The sequence below is a fragment of the Eucyclogobius newberryi genome, unplaced genomic scaffold (genome assembly GCF_026437365.1).
Source record: "Eucyclogobius newberryi isolate DKJ021-1_F unplaced genomic scaffold, fEucNew1.0.hap1 SCAF_12, whole genome shotgun sequence".
In the NCBI taxonomy this organism is placed as follows: domain Eukaryota; kingdom Metazoa; phylum Chordata; class Actinopteri; order Gobiiformes; family Gobiidae; genus Eucyclogobius; species Eucyclogobius newberryi.
In genome coordinates this window covers 30,208,104-30,224,652 of record NW_027315746.1, presented here as the reverse complement: position 1 = coordinate 30,224,652, position 16,549 = coordinate 30,208,104, and the positions used below count along the sequence as shown (strand labels likewise).

The following is a 16,549-nucleotide window of genomic DNA, read 5'->3' as shown; positions in this document are numbered from 1 at the left end:
AAAGTTGGGTCTAAACAAAAATATGCAACAGTTTGTAATTCCCCCCCCCCTACATAACAAAATCAAGTTTACACATCTTTGGGTTTGTCACAATATGACTTATTCCAATAGGTTTTAAATACACAAAGCAATTTTATTTTTAAAATTATTTCAAATGAAATACAAAATATATATTTCTCATCATTTTGAGCTTCTTTAGTATTTTTTCAGTCCTTTTGCTCTTAAAAAAAACATATGAAAGAGAGGGGCTTGAGAGAACATTTAGGCCTTTTAGAGAATTATTTATTATTATTTAACAAATGTGCTATATATCGTAACAAATAATGTCTGTCCCTCTAAAATTTGGAAATGAGGCTTTTTTGGCTTTCCTTTTTTGTACAAAATCTGTTCAGGACTCAATATGGACATTTTTTAAGGCACACATTGTAGTAGCTGAAGGCAGGGAGGGACTTCTGTTCAAATCTAGTAAATACACAATTGTCCACATTACAGTTTTTGGCCATATCGCCCAGTCCTAATTCTTTTACATTTATCACAATACCACCATGTCTACGTACTATCACAACCTTGTTTTAGGGTCCAATGGAAGCAAAAATTCCCATTCAAATATGTTTTTACATACTGGGAAAACAATTACGGGGGTTGAATATGTGCAAAAAATATTTTTTTCTAACAATACATCATAACTATACATCTATTTTGGCCATGGTAGAATCCGAATTTTACTAGGACATAATGTGTACTTTTTAAATCAGTCTGCATATACTGCTCTAGTTTCTTCCATCTGATTTAGTTGTTACTTTCCTGGCCAATAGCTGCTCCACACTTGCACACTTGTCACAAAAGCAGTGCCAAAACTCACACGACAGAGCAGGCGTAGGAGCCCTTCTGTGATTGGCTGTCGCGGATGAGAAAGGTGCCGGTGCATTTGCCTCGCAGCATGTCCTCTGCGTGGGTGCGAGTGATGTCCCCCACATACCAGGTGCCCTCGTCGTGGTGGGGGGAGGTGTCGTCCTCCTCCAGTGAGTACGAGCTGTGCGCAGGACAGGACAGAAGGGTTAGAGGAACGTGAGCTCGCTCTGTGGGTCATGAACGACGTTATTTGTGAAGAGGAAACTCACTCGTCTGCGTCATTCTTGATGCCCAGCCATTCGTTGATCTTCTTCTGCCGCGTTCCCTTCTGTGTGAGCCATCTGTGTGGACGAGGCCACGTCGGTTTAATACACAGAAATAGCATGGTTTGTTTGATAGTGGGAAAACCTGTGGTTGTGCACTCGATAATAGGGCATTAGTGGTGTTTATTTGTCTCGGTGTAGTATGTCAAAACTCCAGCACCTTGAAGCAATGTATGACCAATTAGATTAGACACTAAAGTAGGGCTAATGATTATTTCAGTAGTTTTATGACATTTTGACTAACTAATGTCGCTGTCTTTGTTATAAAAAGTATTTTTGTATGTGTTTTAGACTCTACCACAATAATCTTATCACAATTAGATGATGAATCGTTGCAGCCCTACATTCAACATAAATGCAAGCTGTTTTTTAAAGGGGTTTTTGCTAAAAAGGAAAGTAATATGAACATCGTCTGTGCCTTTACATGTAGTTCTGTGTTTTTTTCTTACAATGTTTTTTTGTGTGCAAATGAGTAAATGTTTCATTAAAGGTTGAATGGATGATTTTTTTGGCCCAAATTTGAGTCTTAGTTCCTCGTGGCGTGGACTGCCGATTAGTCTTGCCTCGTATCAATCATAAAACGCACCTACCGCTCACCTGCAGCCGCGTGTGGCTCGTCCCCACGTTTCCGCGTGTCTAAGCGCATTGATCTAACATAATATAGTTCCCTCAGTGTACGGGACAAAATCAAGACGGAGAAAGACTGTTCGAGCTGACGAAGAAGAAGACGGAAATCTACGGGAGACGAGAGATGCGATGCGATCCGTCGCGCTAATAAACAAACGCACGTGTGTGTTGTATCAGTCCGCACGGGGGAGTGCGCATGCGCACTTCCGCCTGAGTTCTCAAATTGCCGAAAAATCGTCCATTGCGCCTTTAAGGTAAACTACATAAATATGGTTATCTTTCGCCAATTAATTATCCAGTTGTATATGTAACAGGATCTTCATTCCAACATGATACCAAAAGCTTTAAATACATCTAGGATATACTTTTTGCCATAAGAAATGTTTCATTTTGTACTTTAATTTTTAAAAACATCAATAAAGGAGTGACTAAAGCTGCAAAAAAACAAGATGCCCCCTTGTTGTTGTGTTATAAGCTCTACTAACTGTTGTTTCTGTGTTGTAAGTGTAAAAGCATAACTAGAGCATTGAAAATAATGTATATTTAAAACGTCTCAATTCCGTGACCGTACATCAAATACTGGTCCCTGGTCTTGCGCAGCTGCATGAGGTCGGGCTTGAGGCTATTCATCTTCTTGTCGATCTCTCGGTTGTCGCCGACCTGCTGCCTCAGGTCCTGTTCCAGCTTCACCTTGCTGTCATGGATCTCCTTCACGCGAGATTTCAGCCGCTCCGAGTTACTCTGGATTCTGTTGTGGCACAGAAACATATGGGTAAAAGCTTTGTACAATGTTTAATATGAAGCCTAAAAGTAATAGTGTGAAGGTACGCACTTCTGTATCTCCTTCTCATTCCCTTCTCGCTGAAATCGCTCCAAAGACTCTCTGCTGTACCGCTCCTGAGTCTCAAACTGCTCCTCGAAGATCTTTATGGTCTCGTTAAAGGCTTCGATGGCTGTGCGCTTCATCTGCAGCTCCTGGAAAAAGAACAGGGCATATGTAGTATACGTTTACAACAATACTTACATGAATGATGTATGTTTGTAGTGGTTATAATGCCATACCTGTGAGGTGCGAGTGTACTCCTCATACAGGGAATCGTACTCTCGACTCTTCTCCTGGTACTGCTCGTGATACACCTTAAGCTGCTCTCCCACTTCCTCAATGCTGGTCTCCTTCACCAGCTGTGAAAAAAAAAAAATCATACTCTACACACATGTATTTATATAATTTTTAAGACAAAATTTAATTTGGTGTTGTAGATTTAAGGACACAGCTTATACATTATTTGTGGCCCTTAACTATGCTCTTGTACCTCTGCTTTGGCATATTGTGTATTAGAACCTAAAAAAATTGGTCTATAAGGCACAGCTTTTTTACAGTTTATCAGTCAGGCGTTTTCTATGTCAGGAATTGAGTTAGAGCTCAGTCTACTGGCCACAGAGGGAATTACATAGGGAGATAAACAAATCTAGTTTGTAAGCTAACAGTTGTAGCAGAAATGCACAAAACAAATCTGATTTACAGACTAAAAACGGCACTGAAAAATGAATGAAATGAATGAAATGAATGAAATGAATGAAATGAATGAAATTTCAGGTCAGAGGTGGTAAGTAATGAAGTATTTGTACTTAGTTAGATATCTGTATTTTAGGAGTATTAACATTTTTGGTGTCTTTTTAACCCCAGTATCTGTACTTTCTACTCCTTACGATCAAAATCAAAATGGGCTTGTTACTCCTTTTTAAAGTTGCACTTTTTTTAAATTCATGGAGCCAGCGCACCAGCGTGCTTCTCATTGTGTGGTCGTACAGTGACGCTTCACTTTTTTTCTTTTCACTTCTAAACTTTTGATCACACGGCATGAACTGTTGTTCATTCAAGTCCATTGGACCTAAGGCCGTGATGTGAAGACGAGGGGACCAGGGAGAGAGAGAAAGGAGAGCTGCTGGGAAGAGTGAGGCACGGAGGTGAGAGCGGAGGAGCCACGGTGCAGGTAGATGCTTAAACTGACTGAATCATATTTTAGTGGTGTTTGAGCGCGGTGTCGCTGAGCGTGTAAAATAACAGCTGTGAGTGTTCATAAACATAGACAGAACGAATAGACCAGGCTTTAGCTTCAGATAAATGAAATGCTTTGGGACGGATCAGTCAGAGTGCAGAGTTCTGGCAAATTTCCATCATCATCATTAAGAAGCTCAAATGTAGAAAAAAACATGTGTCTTATCTCTAACATGTAGGCAAACCTTTTACCACTTTCAAGTGGTAAAAAGGTAAAAATAATTAATTGTAATTCATTCATTATAAAGCCCACCATTCAATTGATTACATTTTTAACACAGTCCCATCAATTGGATGTTTTTACTTTTTAACTTGAAGTACATTTATGATGGTGAACTTTTGCCCCAGAAAAGGAGTTTCAGCTGTACTGTTTGCAGAGTCCTTTATATTTTAAGTAATTGCATTTTTTTGGGTAGTGAACTTCAGTACCTTTACCACCTCAGCCTCATGTATGTTTTTGACGTGAGAACAATGTTAGAACATGATTAAAAGCTCAAAAAATGTGATTAAGGATTAACTTCAGCTCTCTAGCCATACTCATACTTAAACTGATGTAAAAGATTGATGAACAGGTCAAGCGAACCGTAATAATAAATCAATTGGATTATACTTAAAAATATAGTGTTAAACTAAATTCCAAAACGGATGCCAGTAATGTATAAAAAGAATACCATGTTTTCAACCTCACATTTTCTGAGGAGAAATTCTAATATTGACAATGATAAGAACACATCATTCCCATCAGAGGGCACTTGTGGAGTAGCTTCAGGTAGCGCTGGTTGGTACAGACCTGCTGGTACTTAGAGACTGGGTACAGCAGCTTAGAGTCCAGTTTAGTGTTGTACTGGGCCAGGGACTCATGGCGATAATGCTGGATGAGCTCCACCACAGTCCTGAAGGTGAGGGGCTCCGAGAAACCGTAAAAGCCCTCTCTGTGATAGATCTTGATCAGTTTGTTGTTCCCTCCTTTTCTATAAAGACAGATGATAATTTACCATTACCATTTTTTTCTTCCAAAATTCAACTCAACAAACATGTTTTCGATAAATTACACAGTTTTTGAATGAAGTTGTGTTTAATTGTTTTGGCTCCGGAAAGCGCCGAAGCGCACCGGAAAGCACCGAAGCGCGCCGGAAAGCTCCCGAAAGCGCTGAAGCCAAATAATAACACGGCAGTCCCAAAACACATGGTAATGATGAGCCACTTGACAACCACGGTTTCTCTAGCAGTTAGCAGATCCCTGTGAGTAGTGAGCACTTTGACATGGTGTTATGAAGAAACATTTTCCAACAGAATTCCCTCCAAACAAGTGATTTTGTGTCACTCCATTGAGATGGACATATATTTTCCCTAATGACCTGATCTGAGCTGAAATAAAATATTTTTTCAGACAAAGTAAACCCCAACCTCTTGTTTCTTTTGATAGTTATAGTTTTAAATCGGATAAGAGGCCTTTTTCCTTGTAAATCTTGAGATTATTTTATCCTACCCAATAAATAGCCAGTTAGGGATGGAGATTGGGAGTCTTGAATAGATAAAGAAATCTGGGCAAAACATGTATTTTAATAGTTTAAATCCTTTGATGTAGACTTAAATGTGGATTTTCTATATAATGGAAAAGAGAGGGGTATAGTTTTTCCTCTAAAATTATAGACATTATGGAGGACTACACCTAAACATTTAAGATACTGTTTGCAATGTAAATGGCTAGGTCTTCCTAAAGTTCAAAGGGGGTTGCCAGTAAGAGCTTCTAATTTAATAGATTGATTGAATAGACCTGTAATAGAAATTCTAATTCCAGGTGACAGGTGATGTACGGGTGAAAATATGTCAAATTAAAAAAAGTTACATTCAAAATTATGTTGTGTTTGAGAAAGCCATTCTTGTGTTTGTGAGTCACACCGGAGGACAGAAAAAGGCTTGACGCCCTCAAACTTTAAGTATAGATAAACATATAGACAATATTACCTGAGGGTTAGTGTGTACTCTCCCTCTAGTTTGCTGGAGGCATCTCTGACCAGAAAAGTACCATCCAGAGTGTCTCGCATCTTCTCATTCACCTCCTCTCTGCAACATCCAGTGCACAAAGGAACCAAGTTAAGTAAGGCCAGATATGAGTTTTATACTATTTAAACCAAACTTACCTGGAGATTTCTCCCCAGTACCACTCTGCGTCGTTAAGCACGCTGGTCATGTCAGTCATGGTGGGTGGAGCAGTTTTAGATGTGACTGGTTTTGCTGGGAGAACTGTATTGGCAAAGACACAAAGATACATAATTGGCATTCACAGTGTAAGTAGTATATGACCAACGTAATGGACAATCTGTTACCTGGAGGTGTGATGTCTTGCTGTGTTGTCCTCTCAATGATCAGCCTCTCCAAAACAAGAGTAGGAAACTGCTCATCCACTGGCGACCTGTGAAATCAAATGTATATATTCAGGGTTCAGAATAAGCGGTATCGCATCGCAAAATGCGACGCAATTTCTCTCAAATGCGATGCGTTCGTCAGAAAAAAAGCGATTTTGTATCGCAGCTTTTGCGATACAAAAATGCGTGTTCAATTGTATAACCAAAGCGCCTAAAAGTATCAATCGATCGTCAATAACGTCATGACGAGTCCCGCTGCTGTCTCAGAGCGCGAGTCTGAAAGTGGGAGGAGCCACGTGCGGTAAAGATAGCGTCACAGATTCGGACTTCCGAGGTCAATAGCTCCTAAACGCAAAAGTCTTTGCAGATCATTCACATGCCAAAATACTCATATTTACACTGCCAAGTGACTACAACCTAGTTTTTAAAAATCAAATGTGTATTTTGGGCGCAGCGAATTACACTGATCCGAATGTGCAGACGGAGCCGAAACGAGTGCTTAGGGACCGTCATCAAATGTGTAGCCGGAGCCGAGACGAAGTACTTAGGGACGTCATCAAATAGCAAAACGAAAAATGGAAAAGTTTTATAGCTGGAATGGAACGTCAAATAGAGCGGTACAATTTGAACATAATAAATACACCATGATGGACACCACAGCAACCTTTATTTTTCCATCAGAAGTTTAACACAGTGAGTGTGAAGACAATTAATATGTAAATGAGACTCCTGCAAATAGTCATCTAATTGACAATGATATGGAAGAAAGTTGTAAATGAGTTAATCTAACTTGGTGTTAATTAATTTGTTCAACAACTAATTTTATTTGCAAGTTTTCTGTTTTTTTTTTTTTAATTAAAAAGTGTTCATTTGTTAGGAGTTTTTTTAAAATATAATGTTTACCAATACATTTTAAATAAATAATCTTGTTACATCAATGGAAAATATTGTTAGTCACTTTCGTGTTTTGCTATGCAATTATCAAATTGCTATACAAATTTGAAAAAATGAACGGATTGTTTAGCAGCACCGCCATACAAGTGAAAATCCTTAATCTGAACCCAGATATTACAGGGATGTCACAATATCACGTTTTATTGTGACAATTACAGTGAGGAAACACAATCATGTCATCATTCATGTATGTTAGCGTTGTCAAAAGTATCAAAAATTAGATATTAATAGATACCACAAGCAAATCACATTAACAGGATAAAATTTGACCTTTCCTGAACCGTTTTAGTATGATCTTGAGCTTCATCAGAACTAAAACAAGAAACTAAAACAACAAAAAGAACTCCTATTATTTTGGGTAAAAAAATACAGTATATTGTCTAAAATTTTAAAAAACAAAAGTATATTGACACGGTAAACAAAATACAGTGAATGTATTTTTTTCATTCCCAATTTCTTCTTCTCTGTGACCAGTTTTATGAAATGAAACTTTAAAGTTAATATGATATAAATACACACACTTAAACAGGTTAACTTTTTTGGAGTTTAGATTGAATTTAAATTGCTTTGGTTGGTCACAATTATACATTTTTAGTTGTTACTATTATGTTGTGACCTGAATAATCATAAATTCAAATTACCAAATTATCTTGACATCCCTAACTATCATAGATGCATGTTGAAAGGGTTAGTCAAAAAACAAAAACCTTTTCATGCAGAACTCACCAGCCAGATGAAGGCCCGGTCCATATGAACAGTGGCCCAAAGATGTGTCCCAGGGTGTGGGTGTCTAGGCCATTGTTAGCCTGGCTCTGGCTCACTCGGACCAGGTGAGTGAGGAGGAATTGCAGGGTGAGCAGGTGGTGCAGGGGCACGGATGCAGAGCTCTCCAGAACCAGGCTCACCTCTCGCTCATGGCTCCCGGCCGCCGCAACATCTGGAAACACCAAAGATGAATCGTTTGTCAATACATGGCATGAAACAGGTCCTGAAAACGCTCTACTACCAAAATTAATTTGCACTTCGCTTAATAAAAACACTCGCCTATGGGATTGTCAAAAAAAGATACCTAGATATTTATCAATACTAAAATTGGTATTGACGCTAGATACTCAGTAGTACTGATATTCTTTAACATATTCAGAAGTAGTATGATCATATGTAGTAGTCTTAGAATAGAAGTCTTGTTCTGTGTTGATAATAATTGTAGTGTATTGACACTTATAGACACTTTCAGTATTAGTAAACAGAACACCTACATTCTAAAAGTTAGTACAGTTCCATACATTAGCTCTTGCAAATGCATTTTCTTATTTTTTCTCAAGGATCTTTTAGCCTGTAGGCTTTCGTCAGGCACGAAGGCCTAGACGCCGAAACGTTGCCTCTTCACCATTAAACTTTTATTTTGCAAGTTTGACAGTGTGCGGGATTTCTTTCCGTCGTACGCCCTTATCCTACGCACCTGGCACAGAACCTGATGTGCGGAGCACCGTCTTGATTACTAATAACTAATAAGAAATCGAATACTGGAATAAGCACCAAAGCATTACCTAGAGGAGACTGAAATGCATACAGGCGCGGGACTAAATCTAGCTCAAAAGTTTTGAATACTACAACTACTCAACCTACAAAACAATTCTAAAAAGATTGGTTGAAAACAAACCAGCCATGATCTTATGCTTTTTTTTCTCTCTTTCAATTTCAGACTACTGTTTAGATTGTTGAACTTTAAATGTTTTTTCCTGCCTTAGGACAACGGATGAAATTTAGCTATTGCGCTAACTCTGGTATATTTCTGTTGAAGCTGCTCTTGACAAATTGATCAATATGCACCATCCTAATTCGAATAAATAAATAAACAAATGAAGTGAAGGTTGAAGTTAGATATTGGCCTCATTCACCTTTTAGTTTGCTCATTAAAATAATTTGGATAGAACATTTATACCAGGTACCAGGATTTGCACCTGTTCAAAACACGTCACTCCTGGAAGGGTTGTGACAGTTGTAATATTGTAAAACATAACAGTTTAGCCACTAAGCACACTGGAGGAATAGTGAGCATATTGAGTAGAAAGATGCTGAGGTTAGAGCTAGAAAACCAGAGATTTATGGATGTATTGAATGTAAGCTGTAACTCCTGGATAAAAAGTTTCTAGAAGTCACTCTGTTTCCCACTCAATTCAATTCATTCAATAAAAGCCCTATTTTGTACATATCTTCAAATTGAATAGCTTTGCATTTTGTGTGTGAGAGAAGACGTCAGCATATGTCTCATGCCTAAGTGAGCTCGTTTCAATCTGCTGTGCTTCATTTAGTTTGATTCCAGCTCTGAAAAGTGCCATTGAGCTTGACTTATTTCTGCTCTGTTCAGTATTCTCTCCAAAACCTATGAGACGTCCCAGTGATTGTTACCTGTGGCCTGGCCCTGCTGCTGATTGGTGAGCGCCCCCTGCAGGTGTGGGTAGACGCTGACTGGGATGACGGGAGAGGGCAGGTCTCTCAGATAGCTCAGGACACACTCGGACAGAAAACCTACGTCTTTGTGGTTCAGGTCGGTCTCTGTAACGCATCAGTTAAACATTAGCACATGGAGAGCAACACAAACAGAGATATGTCTTCTGAAAAGCTCACCACTGAGAAGGCTTGGTGCAGGGCTGTCTGAAACAATCCTGTACAATGTTTTGCTGTCCAAACCTAAAAAAAACAAACACAAATAAATAAAGATTTAGAAGATTAGAAGAACATCTAAATTAATTTGAAACGCGTTTCAATATACTCGATTGAAATATAAGCTAAGGTAGAAAATTTCACTTGCACTAGAAAACAGTCAGAAATATCACGCAGTACTGTAATCCTGGCCCTAATAGTAGAAAAACAATTGTTCACAATATGAGGCTTGTGTAGGATCGCAATTTGGCTGCAATTTTTAAAAAAACAAAATACTCTAGTGGTAATATATCTAGTATAGTATTATAGATCCATACAAACATATTTTATTAGACTTATTTGAGTCATTTTATATTTTCTCCTGGTACAATAATGAAAACAAAATTGAAAGACAAATAGTGAAATACTTTCCTGGCGGGCCAGGAAAGCTTTAACAACTATTTACTTGAAAAAAGAAGAAGAAAATAGTATTTAATTAGCATTTCTAAACAGCTCTATTTTGTCAGTTCAGATAATGATTAATACAGGAAAAGATGAAAAACAAAAAATAACAACAAGGTATCATTTAACTAAGGGCTGCACAATATTGGACAAATGGACGATATACAATACAACTGTTCAATGAATATTTAAATATACTTTTAAACTTACGTACTTACTACTTACTTTGGACAAAACAAAGAATAATCAAGGTTAAACATTGAAAAGATATACATAAAATCTGCCTTTTTAAAAAAAATATAATTTAAAAAACAATTCATTTCTGATGTACTATATAATATTTAGTTTGTTGTTTTGATTATTGCAAGGTACATACTTTTTCGATATATTTTGCAGCCCTAATTCAAGTACTTGAAAAAAAAATGAAAGAGTGAGAGACAAAGGGAGAGAGGGTTAGAGGAAGGAGAGAAAAAGAGTGAGAGAGAATGAAAAGCTGTCTCAGGAAGATGAGAAAAGTGTTCTGTGCAGCCAGACACACGCGATTCAATATTGTAAAGTTATTTACACAGAGACAGACGCCCTGTCGCCATGCTCGGCCTTATCTAGACACACATCTTTACTGCTAAGGAACATCTTAAGCTAAAGAGCAGATAAATGAAACAGCAGCTGGAAATAAGAAGAATTAAGATATTTACCATAATAAAACAAATAATGCCAGTATGCTATTTTTTAGAACTTAATGTTCTCTTCTTATTATGCACAAAGCTTGTTATCCTTATAGTTTCGACTAGAGGTGGGAGACGATTTGGAGATATGCAAAAAGATCAAGATTATTTTAACAAAAGAGAACAGAGAAGAGAACAAAAGAGACAATATTGGATAAGAGGTATCCAATGTTTATGTCCCATTCAGTCCAAAGTCTGTCAAATAAGACAGATTTTACGAATTGCTGTTATAATCTGTGACCATTGCTCGTCTTTTGCTTTAGTTTGTGTCATTAATTTCTTCTTCGCTGCTGTAAAAGCTATCCATGGTACTCGTTCTGAGCCGTTTCAGCAAATTTCAGACAGATATCATCATTGGGAAAATCCCAAATAATACTGAGATGTACTTTTTATCATAATTCATCAAAACTGAATCTAGAGTTTAAAAAAGAGAATACGAATCTAATTATGACTGTCATTGCGTATGAGTATTGAGTATGAGTATATGAGAAATTAAGCCATAAAAGCTGTGAATGTAGTCTGGCTGAGCAGTTTGTGAATGACAAACCCACTGCTCGTGCTTAAATCCTCCAACTCCAGATCAACTCACAAACACTCTCAAATTCTACAAAGAAATGATGTGAAGGCTGGACTTTCTCGACCAAATATGTGTATAGGCTGCTCACACTCACTACTTTACAATACATCGTTGTGGCAGTAATTGTTTTGAAATGCTAAAAAACACTCTCAGCAACGAGCATTATAGGCCAACATTAGGCGACGGGTGCGGCGCGGAGCACGGTGCGCCGTGGACCATGTGGATTGAGTAAACAAACATGCGCAACAGGTGACATTATTTGGAGAATTCATAACTTCTACTGATAAACATACCAAAGGATGTTCAGGGACTAAAGGTGAGCAGGGTCTATCGAGCTATTATCGTTTTATATCGAGCTACTATCGTTTTATCAACGCGTTAACATTTTATGTGGAGCCAGTCTTTCGTCTTTTGAGGGGGGGAGGGCGTCCAGAGAGAGACGAAAAAAATTACGTCTTTTCAGCTTCAACCCATTTTGAGATGATCCCTTAGGGTTAGCCATGAGGTTATATGGCCGTGCCGCGGCTCCTGAAACTGCGGTGCTATTTGACCGTGCCGCGGCTCTGTAGCCACGGCCAAAAAAAAAAAGTATGGTCAACATTATTCTAAGCTATTAGACAGTAAAATGTAGTAAATGTTTTCAAACCTTGCTTTGATTTTACTCAAATGTAGCAAGTTGGGTGGTTTTGATTTTTAACATTATATTCCATGTCACATTTGCCTCCAATCTGGAATTTGGTGTGTATTTAGTAACAAATTATTACAGTGTCTCTGTGTATAAAGGAGGGTTACCCAGCATCTAGGAGTGCTGAAAATATTATTATGATTATAAGATGATTATAAGATTTTGGATACATTTTAAATTCTCAAAAATAAATTTTAAACTCTATCAGTATTTCCGCTACATTCACTGACTATCACAGTAACATGCCCTCTTTAAAAACACATCTCACATCGTTAGTAGAGTTACTGACAATTGGTAAAAGGTCTGTGTGGTCTGTGCTACACAAATACTGCACAAAGGTACGGTAATATTATATGTTTTAGGAACATGTGTGTCATGGCTAAAATTAATCAAAGCAACACGACTTTATCAAAACACTGTGTGCCGCTGGACTCGTTCTCTCCACCGCTCTGCACACCAGAGCCGAGCGCATTTACCCTGACACGAACACACACACAGAGTCGTAAGTGAGACAGAGGACAGATGAATGCGATATTAGCTCTACTTTTAATCACTTTGCTCCAAGGTTTGTGCCGAGTCGTTGTTAACAGCAGAGGAAAGCTAATGCGCTAACTACAGCCACCACTCAGTTCTTCTTTAATAGGCTTTTAAAATCATTAGAAAATATTGATCATTGTTAACTTTGACAAATAAACCTACCTCATTAAGGTTATGTCTTCATCTGAATCAGAAGATTTACAGCAGTGGGATTAAACTCCAATGGTTTTTGAACCCTTCATTATTGTGCTCCAATTTGAAACAATATTTCAACAAACCATTTTTAAAAGTAAAGCTGCACTTCAATCAGAAAACAATATATAACAATGACAATAAAGAAAAGGGACATTATGGAAACGAATAAACCTTCTCTCAACACCAGATGTTTCATATCAATCAATGACAATACAGTTTCTGTTTTTATTTTTACTCAAAAAAACAGTGACTCACAAAAAAATACTTAAAAGTTCAGAAATCCACTAAAGAGCTGTGATTTAGAGTATACTTTAAGTACATCTTGTGAAAAGGTTTTCTCCTGAAACTTCTAAAAGTAGGTCAGAATAACATTAAGCCCTACACATGTGGTTGAAAGCAGACGGGGGGCATACCTCTCCTCTCAATGGCCTGGATGAGGCTGACCAGCGCTGGGGGGGCTGTCTCTGGTGGTGTGAACTGCTCACTCAGGTCCGGCACCCAAACAGCTGAAACAACAACACAAATCACTTTAGTCTCACACAGAGCCACTGTCAGAGCAGAGCGGGAGAACAGGAGACACTGGGAGAGTCGCACAGGGAAAACTACCAAACGTGTGTACACTAAATACTGTCAGTGTTGACACGAACATGTTTCCAGCCGTTTTGGATGAATATTGCAACATAATGATCTAAGTATGTTATAGTTTCATACAGTACAACAAACATAAAAATATAATCGTAATTTATTTTCTTAAACCCAGAACCCCAAAACTACAGTCACACTACAGGGCACAATTTGGATTACAGCATTAAAGCTAAATATATCTCTTTTGACTAAAAGTATTGATGAAGGTGTCATTTTAGTAAATAGTGTTAACATATTTTTCTTTTTGCCAATATTCTAGACATTTTAAAAGACAGTTTTCATTTACCAAAACATGAAACACACCCCCATGCCTAAACTATGTGAACAAATTTTGCGTGCCTTTATCCCTTAATTAGAGCCGTGAGTTGCATCTTAAATGAGCCTTAATGCAGTTTAATCTGTAAAAGTTGCGAGTTGTCCCAGGACTGCTGACACACACGGAGAGCGGGACATTTCAGCGACTGCAGCACTGCCTCACAAATCTACATTCTTCAATTGTGTTTTTGACAAGTCTTTACTAAGTTACAAGAATGTGCTTTGTGAGTGCAGAGTGATCACAGTTTGCGTCTCGTCCATTCTCAGGTAAAAAGCAGCAGACTCGCTCAGCCACGCCCTCTTCCCCTCTGTATCCATGGCAATGTGTGTGTGTGTGTGAGAGAGATGGACGCACGCAAACTTTAGATTTAAAACAAGTTTCCCACTGCACCCGCCATCTTGGGAGGGGGGCCAGCTACATGTTCTGCAGGCCCTATTCTCCTGTCCACATACATGCGCATCTACAAGAAGGGTGACATTGTAGACATGACGTGCACAGGAACTGTTCAGAAAGGTTACTACAAGCTGTCGGCATCATTGTCAATCAGCAAGTCAAACACTCTAGGGAGCAGGGACAGTTTCCTCCACCATGTCAAAGAAAACAAGGCCAAGAAACTCGCTGCTCGCTTCGCTAAACACACACCGGCATATTAACCAGGCATGCACAGCCAGGAGAACGTGCTGATATCCTGGGAACGAGCCATAACGAGCCTGCTGGTGTGCACTAGCACACAGGGAATGATCGACATGTGGGAGATCTAATCAGCTGTCCAAGCCACGAGGAACTAAGACTCTGATTGGTCGCCAAAAATCCACTATTCAACCTTTAAGATTAAAATACTACAGACAGATGTTAAACTGAATAGATGGTAAAGTAAAAAGCTTGTAGCCAGTACCACTACAATCAATTTAAAAATACTATAAGCCCATAGAATATAGCCCTAATAAATTAATTTATTATTATTATTATATACTTTTTCTCTCTTATCTAGCCTGATTGTGAACTGTTACGCATATACTTGCATAAGTGTGTGTGTGTGTGTTTCACCAGGTGGCTGCTGAATGAATTGCCTTTGAATGCTGAGTCTAATTAAAGGTGATAATGCAAAAAATGTATGTCACGACAAGTTCCCAAATTCCTTTATTTCTAGCATGTGTCAAGATCACTGTTAAATGTTGAGAAGAAGAAGCAGTACAAAATGTGCAGAATGCAATGAAAACAAGCCTGCTCTTATTCAGTGCTAGAAATGAAAAGAACACGAGAATGAAATAGTGCGGGCAGGCAAAGAAAAGAAGAAAAAAAACTATCTGCTTTACAACTCCCCAAAGACTAAATCAAACATCTTTTCAGAGCCAGAGAAAGCCTCCCTCCCTCTCCTCCTCTGCTTGCCCTGCTTGCTGCTTCACCTTAGTGCTTTGCGTGAGTGGAGCACAATAAAGGATTTAATCAAAACTCCTGAACAAGCAAAAGCCCAGTGGCCCAGTGCCAGATCGGGCTGAGCCAGGCCCTGCAGCCGGCCAACCATTCTCACTCAGGCTTAGGTTTCAACACTCTCTGCTCTCACACAAGCTCTGGACTTTTACTGCTCTTTCCAAATGAGTTGGTCCAACTTTTATTCAAGCCACCACAACATTCAGACAAGAGCTGCACAATATATCACAATGTTATAATGATCACAGTTTCGAACCCTTAATGGTCAGAGATTTTTTTTTTTTTTAAATTAACATCACAAGTATTTTTATTAGATAGGACAGTGTTAGTGTGAAATGGGGATTGGAGAGAAGGGAGGACATGCAGTAAATTGTCTGAGCCGGGAATAGAACTCATGAAACTGCGGCTGGCTGCACATGAAACCTGGCATGTGCTGCAGTCTTAAAAGCGCAATGGACAATTTTTCGGCGATTTGAGAACGCAGGCGGAAGTGCGCATGCGCACTCCCCCGTGCGGACTGATACAACACACACGTGCGTTTGTTTATTAGCGCGACAGATTGCATCGCATCTCTTGTCTCCAGTAGATTTCCGTCTCTTCATGAGCCAGCTCGAACTGTCTATCTCCGTCCTAATTTTGTTCCGTACACTGAGGGAACTATATTATGATAGATCAATGCGCTTAGACACGCGGAACCGTGCTGCTCTCGGGGGACGAGCCACACGCGGCTGCAGGTGAGCAGTAGGTGCGTTTTATGATTGATACGTGGCAGGACTAATCGGCAGTCCACGACACGAGGAAATAAGACTCAGATTTGGGCCAAAAAAATCGTCCATTCAACCTTTAACCACTCCACCACCGGGCAGCACTAAACAATTACTTCTATATTTATAAAAAAAAATCAGTTTCATTAGAAATGTTGTGTGACACTAAAAGGTCAGTACAGATTAGATGAGTGACTTTGCACCAGGTTTTGTAGGGTAAAACGAGAGCACATAATATTATTATTAGGCCCGAGCGCCACAAGCTGGAGAGAGGCCTATTTGTTTCATAAAGCTGTGCAAAGCATGGCTGCCAAAGTGCACACAAAGTGCGAATAAAATTGCAAAATGCTCGCTTGCTTCCAAACACACACTAACACACTCG

At 38.9% G+C, this 16,549-nt stretch overlaps 1 protein-coding gene across 2 annotated transcripts in view; it reads right to left on the bottom strand.

The window, feature by feature from the left end:
- The window catches only part of pik3r2 (phosphoinositide-3-kinase, regulatory subunit 2 (beta)), a 64,432-nt gene that overhangs the window by 8,061 nt on the left and 39,822 nt on the right, over positions 1–16,549 (bottom strand). For both annotated transcript variants that reach the window (XM_072441884.1, XM_072441883.1), the window contains 13 exons: positions 13,425–13,517; positions 9,816–9,878; positions 9,597–9,743; positions 7,911–8,121; positions 6,192–6,277; positions 6,006–6,108; positions 5,830–5,928; positions 4,652–4,832; positions 2,865–2,984; positions 2,635–2,777; positions 2,374–2,550; positions 1,122–1,193; positions 863–1,033 (listed from right to left, as the gene is read on the bottom strand). In XM_072441884.1, the coding sequence (XP_072297985.1) occupies positions 863–1,033; positions 1,122–1,193; positions 2,374–2,550; positions 2,635–2,777; positions 2,865–2,984; positions 4,652–4,832; positions 5,830–5,928; positions 6,006–6,108; positions 6,192–6,277; positions 7,911–8,121; positions 9,597–9,743; positions 9,816–9,878; positions 13,425–13,517 (1,666 nt within the window). The remainder of the gene's footprint in view (positions 1–862; positions 1,034–1,121; positions 1,194–2,373; positions 2,551–2,634; positions 2,778–2,864; positions 2,985–4,651; positions 4,833–5,829; positions 5,929–6,005; positions 6,109–6,191; positions 6,278–7,910; positions 8,122–9,596; positions 9,744–9,815; positions 9,879–13,424; positions 13,518–16,549) is intronic.